General features: G+C 38.3%; 1 protein-coding gene across 5 annotated transcripts; it reads right to left on the bottom strand.

The window, feature by feature from the left end:
* Nucleotides 1-3,893: 3,893 nt before the first annotated feature.
* LOC132166974 (uncharacterized) lies at nucleotides 3,894-9,740 on the bottom strand. Of its 5 annotated transcripts, none has more exons than XM_059577851.1 (6): nucleotides 7,905-9,662; nucleotides 6,435-6,493; nucleotides 5,778-5,906; nucleotides 5,296-5,431; nucleotides 4,423-4,798; nucleotides 3,894-4,155 (listed from the first exon to the last, which is right to left on the bottom strand). In XM_059577851.1, the coding sequence occupies exons 1-5, from the start codon at nucleotides 8,607-8,609 to the stop codon at nucleotides 4,466-4,468; spliced, it is 1,362 nt and encodes a 453-aa protein (XP_059433834.1). In that variant the 5' UTR covers nucleotides 8,610-9,662; the 3' UTR covers nucleotides 3,894-4,155; nucleotides 4,423-4,465. The 5 variants fall into 5 exon arrangements, with proteins under 5 accessions (XP_059433834.1, XP_059433832.1, XP_059433833.1 ...); XM_059577849.1 differs by lacking the exon at nucleotides 3,894-4,155 and adding an exon at nucleotides 9,678-9,740 and having other exon boundaries at nucleotides 4,270-4,798; nucleotides 7,905-8,631; XM_059577850.1 differs by lacking the exon at nucleotides 3,894-4,155 and adding an exon at nucleotides 9,678-9,740 and having other exon boundaries at nucleotides 4,270-4,798; nucleotides 7,905-8,622.
* Between the last annotated feature and the right edge of the window lie 2,363 nt (nucleotides 9,741-12,103).

Below are 12,103 nucleotides of genomic sequence, written 5' to 3'. Positions count from 1 at the left end.
ATCTTTTTCTCCTATATGCCGAGGTCTTGAGTTCAATGGTGACACAGGCAAATAGGGAAGGGATCTTATCCGGGGTACCCACGTCTAAACAGGGCCCAAAAATCAGCCACTTATTTTTTTGCAGATAATAGTTTATTGTTTTGCAGGACTACACTGGCCCAATGGAGCACCCATTCTGCGACAGTATGAGGCGGCATCCGATCAGAAAATGAATGCTAAGAAGACCTCAATAATTTTTAGTAGAAATGCTTCGACGGTGGAAAATGAGACTATTTTGGAGTTTGCCGGTCTTCCTGCCACTTGCAGATATGAAAAATATTTGGGCTTGCCTGCTCTAGTGGGTCGCTCTCGAATGAAAGCTTTCAAAAGTATCTTGGAGCGGGTGAGGAAACGATTACAAGATTGGAAATTACGCTTTCTTTCCCAAGCTGGAAATGAAATCCTCTTGAAGGCGGTTGTCCAAGCTATCCCCTCTTATTGTATGAGTGTCTTTCTCCTTCCCAAATCACTATGTTCAAAGATTAATTCTCTTATGTAGGGATTTTGGTGGGAACATAATGAGAAAGGACAGAAAATATCGTGGATGAGTTGAAACAAAATAGGGGCTTTGAAGAATTATGGTGGATTGGGTTTTCGAGAGCTCAATTGTTTTAACAAAGCTTTGGTGGCAAAGCAAGTGTGGCGAATGTGGCCTATGCCGGACAGTTTAGTAGCCTGTATAATGAAAGCGAAGTACTATCCAGACTGCTCAATCCTTGGGGCCCCTTTGCGACGACAACCATCTTTTGCTTGGCAAAGTATTCAGAGCTCTTGTGCGTTAATTAAGGAGGGTTTGATATGGCGGATTGGGAATGGAAAAACTACAAGAATTTGGGAAGATAGATGGCTTCCAAAACCTTCATCTTTTCGGATACAATCTCCTCCGAGCATTTTGGACCCGTCAGCTACTGTTAGCCAGCTCCTAGACGCAGAGGGGCACTCATGGAACCAACACCTATTGCACCAAATGTTCTCGGAGGAGGAGCAAGCTCTCATACAGTCCCTACCTATTAGCTTCACTGACCGGGAGGACAGATTGATATGGAGGGGCACAGACACAGGTATCTTCGCTGTAAAGAGTGCTTACCACATTCAAAAGGAATGTGAGTCCTTACACAAGGCGGAAGGTTCAGTTCAGAAAAATCAAAGCAAGGTGTGGAGGACATTATGGAAGTTAAATATTCCAAATGCATCGAAGTTATTCTTTTGGAGGGCATGTCATGATATCCTTCCGATCCATGACAATCTTGTAAGAAGGAAGGTTATTTCAGATCCGACCTGTCCTATTTGCGGCATTGAAGCGGAGACTGCTTGTCATATTTTATGGCAATGCCCTTCGGCATGAGATGTTTGGAGTATGGGCTGTATTAAATTTCAAAAAAGCACCTTTGAGGGTCTATATTTCTTGCGGGTGGTAGAAGGGTTGATTGATAAATGGGACAAGGAGGAGTTCTAGAATTTTGTCTCTATTGCTCGGAGGATTTGGCTTAGGTGAAATGAGTTTCTCCATGAAGGCTCCTTCTCTCACCCGATTGCTGTATTATCTCATGCAGTGGTTGCGTTGAAGGGCTTTCAACAGGCTCAGGTAGGGGATACTCAGGTTTGTGCTTCGGCTGAACAGGTTGAAGTTGGAAAATGGATGGCTCCTTCCTCGGGATGGTTTAAAGTAAACTGGGATGCAGCGGTGGGGAGACAAACTGGTTTGATTGGTTTGGGAATTGTTATAAGGGATCAGCATGGGTAGTTGAGGGCGGCCAAGAGTATCTCAAGATGAGGCTTCTATGAACCAGTCGTGGCTGAAGCCATGGCAGCACTACTGGCTGTTCAGCTGTCTCATGAACTGGGGCTGTTGCAGGTTTGTTTGGAAGCAGGGCCGGCTCAGGCCCTTGGCGAGTTAGGCCCTCGCCTAGGGCCCCCAATTTAATAAGGCCCCAAAATTTTTTCTTTGAGTTAAAAAAAATTTATTTTGGACCAAAAAAAAAAATTGAAGACCCAAATTTTTTTTAATAGGGCCTAAAATTTTTTTTTATCAAAATTTAAGGCCTCAATTTAATATGACCCCAATTAATAAGCCAACTATAAATTTTAAAAATAATTCAAAAAATAAATTAAAAAAGGACAAAGCATGAAAGCCTTATACATCATTACGCCAATTCCCTAGAGCTCCTGACGCTACAGTACACGCCTATGTCATTCACTCATTCTCTTAGCCTCTTTCTAGAAATTTTTTGTTTTTGATGAGAAAATATAAACGTTAGAAATAAAATATTACCATTTATTTTCTATTTATTATTTAGCCATCTAGGGAAAGCCAAGAGCCAAAAATATAAACTGCTGTCAACCATGGGCATTTTAAATATCAGTCTTTATATTTGCCACTTTACCTCTCCTCTTTACTTGCTCTTTTCTGAGTTTTTCTTCTTTGCCTATCTCATCATTTTCTCTTCCTCTCCGACTCTGAGTGACTAAGTCTCTTGTCCTATCTCCAAGAACTGTTTCATAATTCCTTTGCCAAATCAGGTTTTATTGTTCTATTTTTGTCATTTATTTTATTATAGTCATAATTTTTTTTTTGATAAATCGTGTTTGTTTAATTTGTTAGTATTTTTAATTAAACATGTCTACTAGAAAATATGCATCTGGATATGAAAAACCTAAAAAAAAAAAAAAAAGTAGACAAATTGATTGAATCTCAAAGAGGAGCTCTAAATAAATTTGTTATTAGCAATAAACAAACTATTGAGGATAATTTAGGTGAAAAACTCATAAATGAACAAGAAACTCATCAAAAAGAATTAGAAGATAATGAAAATGTTATTGATGTATCTAAATCTATTGCCACAAATATATATATATATATATATATATATATATATATATAGATGTGTTACTTTAAAAAAATAAAAAATTTAGGCTCAATTTCAAAGTTTTGCCTAAGGCCCCAAAATATGTTGAGCCGGCCCTATTTGGAAGGTGATGCGAAGACAGTGGTGGCTGGTGCAAACTCTGTTGAACCCAATTGGAGCAGGAGGGGACATATTATGGATGATATCCGGATTGCTTTACGGACGCTCCCTGTATGGACGATGTCTTATGTTCCACGGGACACAAATCACGCTGCGCATATTCTGGCCCAGTTAGCTAAGACTCAGTTTATTGATTGGTTGTAGACTCAGGATCCACCTGAATGTATTCAAGAGGTTCTAGCCTCGGAGAGGTCTGAGATGACCATATGTTGATTGTTGAAGCATGAAATAAAAATACGTATAACTTGATTCAAATATTAATTTTTGAGGAATTCAAACATGTTAAATGATACTTGGCATTTATTAGAGTGTAAAAAGTTTTGGTATTTTTAACATGTTAAAGAAAAGGAAAGATGTGTTGGAAACCAAAAAAAAAATTTAAAAAAAAAACTATTAGAAAATTGACGAACCACAATCTGGCTTAGACAATTATTAGCACCCAAAAAATTAGGGCTTTCAATTTTTAATAGGACCCACGAACTCGACACAAAACCTACATGAAATTAAAGGATTAGGGTTGGAGAGTTTAACCCGTTTAATTAAATGGGTCGGGGTTAAGGTTAACTTATATAGTTTTATATTCATGCCTCGACACAAGCTAAACCTAACGCGCGACATAATAGTTGACAATTTTTTACATAACCCGCAAACTCGACATGAGCTTAATACAAAATTAGATGGTTAGGGTTGAGGAATTTGACAAATTTAATTAAAATGGGTCAGGTTAGAGTTTGACCTATATAGTTTTATATTTATTCCTTAACACGGCTCTAACCTAACATGTGAATACGAATTGTCACCCTTAAAAAAATGGGGTAGAAATAAACAAAATGAAAAGGGTACTTTGATGAGCATTTCCCCACTAGGTTCATCATAGAAGACAACATAAGATCATCATTCATATCTCAAATGGTAAATTGTTGATAATACATAATACTTTGAAGGACTCCAATATTTGGAGGGTGGAGCGCGCATATTTGTATTTGGAGGAAATTTGTGTTCTTTGTATTATGTTGCATATATGTTGCATCCCGGATAATGCTGATACTCTGGAATTGTTGCAATGCAATAGCATTGAATTCTTTTTGGCCTGTTCAAAAAAAAAAATTCCTCCCATGGTTGGTAGTTTCCAAAAGCTACATGCAAAGTGAAAACAGGCACATGTTCCAAGAGTAAAGGGCTAACACCATGTTTTTCCAATCAGTCGAAACAATTTCATGTCTTCATTTTTTCCTCTGTTCATCTTCTGGTCTACAACTTTTTACTAAATCATGTGTTTACCGTTTCCCGGACAAATGCAGGCAGCAAAGCACAACTTTAAATCAATGGGACAATAAATCAATGAATGGGTGCTCACCACAAACTTGTCATTTTCTCATATAATTACTTCAATTTCTTCTTCAATCATCCTGATGCGACTTCTCGGGCACAATGTGACCCGACTCATCCTTTTCAAAGAGATGCTCGATGATTTCATCCCAGCTTTCTTTCTTCTTACTTTTGTAAGATGGACCTAAAGAAGATTCACCAACTGATATGTCTGAGTGCTCCCCTTCCTCCTGCTCATCAAAAGTTCCATACTGTGAAGGAGAATAAGCATGTGGCACAGCCAGTGTAACAGCCCTCTGTAGTGCAGCCTTGTACTCTTGAGTGTGTTCCCTAGCTAAAGTTTCCTGCCGCTCCATTCTGTGCTTTGCTGGAATTTCCATGATCTGATCTTTCTCTATCATTAACTGAGAGGTCAGTGAAAGAAAAATGCAGAGTTTGAGAAATCAAAAGCAGAAAAAAAAAAAAAAATGACAGCAAATCAATCTTCATCCATAGCGCTAAAGTGGGGAAACAGAAAGAAGCTATTTGGCTAACAAAGCGAGTATAGATCAATTTACTGAAAATGAATTGCCTGAAAGTTCTATTCATACTTGTGTTGCCATCCCCCCTTCCCCCAATGATAATTGTGTGTATGTGTGATTGTGTGTGTTTTTTTTATTTTTTGGGTGACAAAGTGTGCTTGGCGGTTGAGACTTCGGTCTATTATCTATGACTAGCAGAAGTTCTGTCTCCCACTTGTATAAACAGCTCGAGCAGCAAATAGACACCCTAAAGTTTTCCTTTTTCAATGGATACTCCTTAATCTGTTGAACACGAAAATAGTCTTACTTCCAATACCTGGCTCACCCATTAGCCATTATCATTAACTATTATCAACAAGAAATAAAATCATAAAACTTACATCCAGTGCTCTTTGAGCTTCTCTCTCTATCCAAATGATGGCATGGTCAGAAGTGGCATTACAAGAAAGAACTATGTGCTCGAACCTCCCATCTACTGGTACTGCTGTCCTCACAACAGGGGGGAATCTTCCCATCCTGCAAATGAAATACTTAAGTCGCATGTCCATCAAATGACAAAAGCTTGACTTTTTTCTCCTATCTCAAGATTGACTAACATATTTACTTGGACTATAATATTCAAACATCAGGCACCATCGTATAATTTTTTCATAGGAAAACATCAGCTCCTACTTCAAAAATTTGTGGACATGGAAGTAGGTGTGAAATTTTCTCCTCAGAATCTTAAGTAGTGGCGTACTGCATCTATAAGAAAAGGGTGTGCACAAATGTCCAACATCACAACCTCGCACCTTTGAGAAAAAGTGTTTCCCTCGGTTGAGCAAATAATTTAGAGAACTATACTTTTTATGGCAAAAAGTACCTGAAAGGCTTTCTCTCAATAATGTGGTAAAGGCGACCAGGTGCATACAGCCTCCTTGGATCTTTGAGCATTTTCTCCTCAGGTATACAGGTATCCCTCATGCATCTTAGGCACAATAGGCATGGCAAACTGTTCACCCAAAGAAAGAACAGCTTCATTTATAAATCGAATCAACACTAAGATAGTAAGATGGTGGCAATGTAACTACTGGAATATCCAATAATTGAAGCCTTCAAATATATTTTGAGATATAAATATAGTGAAAAAAATTAAAGGCTTTTGTGCAGAAAAGCTATGAAACATTTTATAAATATGGTTAGAGGTTCACACTAATTTTGTCCTTTTGTAACTGAAAGATTCAAGGGCTGTTAAAATTGTGGTGGTTGGGGGTGGGGGTTGCACAATGAGACATTGTCTTGCATTGCAAAGAATGTAAGCATAAACTTCAAGAGCCTATTAGATGTAAAAAAGAAACAATTGAGAAATGTGATGAAGCCAACTCTACCAGAAAAGTGACTTGAAAATGTCTTCAAAGGGTGTGGCCCTTGGAAGACAATGAGACATTGTCTTGCTTTGCAAAGAATGTAAGCATAAACTTCAAGAGCCTATTAGATGTAAAAAAGAAACAATTGAGAAATGTGATGAAGCCAACTCTACCAGAAAAGTGACTTGAAAATGTCTTCCAAGGGTGTGGCTGTCCGTGGTAAGAAGTCATCCTGGTAAACAATGCAGGTTATCAGAATTAAATTTGAAGTATATCTGCAGACACATCCAAGAAAAGATTTTCACTATCTTATATAATTATTAGATATATCTGAAATAAAGGTACTGTTTGCTTTGGATCAGTTATGCTCAATCACTAGCAAACTTAATAACCATATAGTTTACAAATCAAATACTGAAACACTTAATATTACTCCAAAAGGGACCAGATCATTCATCACCCAGTCCCGTTTAATAGGACATCCAGTACTATCTTATTCTCGTTTCAGATTTCCTAACATAAATACCTGTCAGTTGTGTTTTATACACATTAAAGACACATTTTAGTTGTTTTAGCTCGCCACATGAGTCACCCTATATGTGTTGACACAGTATTATGTCTTTAAATACAAATCCTAACTAATTCCACAAATGAAGTGCGGCTTCCGTTATATGAGTGGGTTTGACTCCGTCACATTTATCATGGTGCATAAAATTCATTCCCCAGGGTAACCCCCATCCTAGAAAAGGACAACCAAACTGCTCCAGCCCTTTTCATTATTAGTAAATTTCACTCAAACGATGTTCCATATCTGATTGATCTGTAACAGATCAAAAACTGTTAATCAGGCTTGTCTATAATTGTTTACACCTTTAATGTAGGAAATGCATTCCTTCTTCACACAGAAACCGGTTTCTCCGGTTGAGCTAGTGATGCTCATCATGCACTTCATCTGTCCACATCAACCACTGTTACACTGAATGATATATGCTTGATTATTGATGTGTTTCTAAACTAAATATTCTTCTTCTATTGTATGCAGTAAACTTCATCCCCATAAGAGTTCTCTTGATAGAAACCCGCAATAATAAGAATGAAGTTCCTGTATGAGTAGATATACACACAGGAATTCTTTCGTTACTGTAATTAACCTAAAGTCATGTGTATGATGTGCTGAATACTTTGACTCTATTGCCATAGAAGTAATATTTAAGCCATTTATGATCAAAGACGAGTTTAAACATTGCTCCTCTAACACAATTCAGATTCTCTTACCAAGAACAAAGACAAGAAGAAGCCTCATGGTAGAGAAGTATTTTGGCTCCTGGGCTTCTTAATGGGAACAATATGTCCAAAGATAGAAACATGAAAAGAGTTCAGAACACCTTTTAATAAGAAAGAACTTTCAAGAAATCCTTCTCTTTTAATTTTTTCAAACAAGGCTACTACTACCAGCCTTACCAACAAATATATACAATAGAACAAGAAGATTAAGATGCTAGAACACTCTAATGTAGTACAGGAATAAGATAGAGCATGAAAATGCAGGATGAAATCTAAAATGGCACCAAGGCTCAGAAGATGCACATAATAAAAACATCCTCCTACTTAAATAAAAACAGCACACAATAACACGAACTTGCCTGAAGCACAATAGAATTGATGACATCTGCATATCTGACTGCCAAATTTAGTGACATACACCTGGCAGGTGCAATAGCATAGCACCTGACCGTCTTCCTTTCAATATTTCCCAATTTATCCTGATTCTGCACCACCACCATTGTCAACAAAGCCGCCACACCTGATCCAAGGGAATGCCCAGTGAAAGTTAAAGTATAATTTGGATACTTTTCCACCAATCCCTTCAAAACCTCAGCCTCTGCATCCAAAACCCATACGGCAGCCTTCAATAGCCCATTGTGAACATAGCCACCATCAAACTTCCTCTTTCCCAGCTTATTATCCAACAGAACCGCATAGTCACTCTCCTTTGCCAAATTTAAACCCCTAAAGGCTAGAACTATATCTTGATGATAATGATCAAGATATAACATATAGGGAGGGGCCTGTCCTTGGGTATCTTCATAAGTTTTTCTCAGAATTAACCAATCTGGGTTAATTCCATATCCACCAGGAGGTTCCCAAAGCGGGTGCCTTAAATCATCTTCATATACAGCTAGAATGTAGCGACAAAGCCGAGGGATAGGCTCAAATTCTTCAGCTGTGGCAACGCCCCAAGTCTCACTATCATGTCCTGCAGTGTGGAGACATCGTTTCCAAGCCCAGCGGGCACATGCCAGACAATAAACACACTCGAGGAGAGGGAGGCCACATATGATTGACATTGAGCCCTACAGTCTGAGGAGGCTAAGATAGATGCAAAGGATGAGTTTTATATGCAAAGAGCAAAGTAACTAAGGCAGAAAAGTCCCTTATGAAAGAAATCGATTGGAACTCAATTCGGCACTAGAAATGGCAGATATCTGAGTCGTACGAAATTTTGTTTATTGGAAACTAAAACTAAGATTCAGAGTATGAGAGGGTTCTGAATGGTACTCAAAATCAAGTAAATCTGAGTTACAGGAAATGTATGTGAAATTCAAAGATGAGATTACTGAAATTTCAAATGGGTGTCAGAGTTTAGAAAATTGAGTAACAGAAAGATACAGATGTTGAAAACAACAACAAATTCAATGCTTCAACAGCACATAAATTACAAGCTAGTACCTGTGAACTTCAACAGCACATAAATTACAATAACAAATAACACACAAGAAGGGTTTAAAGATGGTGGTAACTTCAACAATTTGATCTTCCCTCCAAGAAAGTATCAAATGATATTCAGACAATGACGGATATCAATCTACAACAACAGAAAATCACAAAATGGGAACTATCGAAACAAAACAAGCAAAGATATTATTTGAGGATTTAGACTCTAACAATCTGCAGAAGGGTCAGGATCAAAAGTTTGACAGAGAATGGAATTTTATGGAGACTACAAACTAATACTTAACAGATGAATGAATTGGGTCTCTACCACGAGGATTTTTCAATTCACTGAAGGATCTCAGCTACTTGCGATCAAACTTCTACATCCAACAATAGAACATAACAGCAAAGAAAGGAAAAAAAGGAAAAGACAAAAAAAAAAAAAAAAAAAAAGAAGAGACCCAAGTACCGGACTCCGGTATTTATCAAGAAAATGGAAATTCCAAAGCCTAAAGAAAACACTTTTACGGAGAACACGGACAATTGAAGATTGTGAACATCAAGGACTTTCATTGTTGGAATATAATTAAAACATGGGTTCCAATATCTGAGAGAGATGTGTGACTTTCTGCTAAGTTAAACACTACGATAAATTGGAACGTGAAGAAAAAGATAAAAAAGAGAAAATTAAAGAACTATACCTGCAAGTCAAAGCCCATTTGGGGTTTTATAACTTGAGAGTTGGATGTTGAAGAAAACATGTTGATACCAGTACACAATATTAAAATGTGAAACATTCATAATTGGCTTTGGTTGGTAATGGTATAAGTGTAAATATGATCGATTTGCAGTGGCAAGTTTGTTTACGGGGAGGTAAGAGATCGTTTTGTCTGGCTGGGTAGATCTTCCGAATTCCGATTTCATGTTGCCCACGTGCTTTGCATAAATGCTTGCTTGAGACGTGGGAGTTTTCAAATCATAAGGTTATGTTTGATTTGATAATATGTTTCGAGTATATGTTTCATCCTTGGTTTGAAAATATATATATATATATATTCGCTTAAAGTTTTTTTTTTTTTAATTTTTTTTTAGGGGAAATCGAATAATTCCATTAATCAAGAATAATTGACTCAGCAATTATAATATTCCTTATGCAAGGGGGGTCGTAGTTAGCCATAGCTGACTAACATTGAGTGAAACCACCATTTTTGCTACCATATGAGCAGCTTCATTAGCCGTTCGCCTCACACGTTTAATATCCCACAAGTGACAACCTTGGAGCATCACCTTTGCTTCCTCCAACAGATTCCCAAATTTCAACCAGTTCCTCTCCTCCCTTTTAACCGCTTGCACTACCTCCATGGAGTCCCCTTCAAGGATGGTGTTCGTGAGTCCCAGTTGTCCCAATGTCCCAATAATGCTGCTACTATCCACATCGCATAGGCTTCCGCCACCACTAGGTCACTAATATAAGGCCGCATCAGGCACTGTGTTGCTATCACCCCACCCGTGTAATCACGTACCACCACCCTTACACCCATTATCTTTTTTTGTTTGTCAATGGCCGCATCCCAGTTTAATTTTGCAATCCCCACAGGTGGCACTTTCCAAACTTCTGCAATTTGCTTAATGGTCTTCCTTCTTTCATCTTTTGTCAATTGGTTCACCTTTAAATGAAACTCCAATTGCTCAGCAGCTATTCGCACGACAGTCTTCGGGGGTGTGAACACTTCCTCAAATACCACCTTATTCCGCCTTAACTAGATTTGCCTAGCAACACTTGCAACCTGGTCAAATTCCGGGGCCTCTAGTCGTTCCAAGAGCTTCAGCATAATATGGTAGAAGGCGTCCTTATCGCTCGTACTTTTTTGTATTTTGACATTATAGTCTAACCAAACGTCCCTAGCTACAGGACAACTCCACAAAGCATGACCCACAATTTCCACTTCTATATGACATACCGGACATAACGGATCGTTTGTGATTTTCTGTTTGAAAAGGTTCTCCTTTGTGGGAAGTATATTATTGCATGCTTGCCAAATGAACAATTTAACCACCCTCGGTCCTTGGATCCGCCAAATCCTTTTCCACAAAGGTATCATCGTATCTTCCATAGAGCAGCCTCCTATCTCCCTTGAGCTCATCTCCTTCGCCAAATGATAAGCACTACACATTGAGAAAGTACCATTCTTGTTACCAACCCACACTACTTGATTCTGTTGAGTTCGGAGACATATGGCCATACCATAGATCATGCCAACCTCTTCCTCATTAAAAATTTCCCTTATGAGAGGAATGTTCCACCATTGTGTATCCTGTTCAATTAAGTCACAAACATTGGCTTAGGGGTCAAGTACTCGAACCGGTGTTTGGATAGCGTATGTTGTTGGTGATGGCAACCACTTATCTCCCCAAATTTTAATACTCCTCCCATTCCCCACCCTCCACACTAACCCTTCTTTTAATAAATATTTTGCATTCCAAATACTCCGCCACACATACGAAGGTCTTTTGCTTAGTGGAGCGTCTAAGAAGTTTCCATTGGGATAGTATTTCTCCTTCAATATCTTGGCCACTAGAGAATCTGGATTTTGAATTAAACGCCACCCTTGCTTGGCAAGCAAAGTTGTATTGAAACATTCAAAGTCCCGAAAACCCAATCCTCCTAACTCCTTTGCTTTTCCCATTTTGTCCAAACTCATCCAAGCTACTTTTTTGCCATTCTCCTTGTGCCCCCACCAAAAATTTGCCATCATAGAGTTAATGTCATTGCATAAGGATTTTGGTAACTGGAACACGCTCATTGTGTATGTGGGTATAGCTTGAACCACTGCCTTCAGCAAAATCTCTTTCCCTGCATGAGATAAAAACTTATCTTTCTAACCTTGCATCTTGTCCCATATCGCCCTTTAATCCCTGAAAGTGAGGAAACTCTGGATCTTCCTATAAGAGTTGGCAACCCAAGACATTTCTCGTATTTTTGAGTGGAGTTCATTCCAGCTATGGATAGGATCTGAGCCTTCGTATTTGCATCTGTGTTTCAACTGAAGAAAAGAGAAGTCTTTCCTTTGTTTTACTTTTGCCCCGAAGCTTTGTCATAGTCATCCAAAACCTTTTGAATACAATA

Source organism: Corylus avellana, chromosome ca1, assembly GCF_901000735.1.
Source record: "Corylus avellana chromosome ca1, CavTom2PMs-1.0".
NCBI classification, from domain to species: Eukaryota; Viridiplantae; Streptophyta; class Magnoliopsida; order Fagales; family Betulaceae; genus Corylus; species Corylus avellana.
The sequence above is the reverse complement of the archived record's forward strand: the minus strand, read 5'-3'. Positions and strand labels throughout refer to the sequence as shown.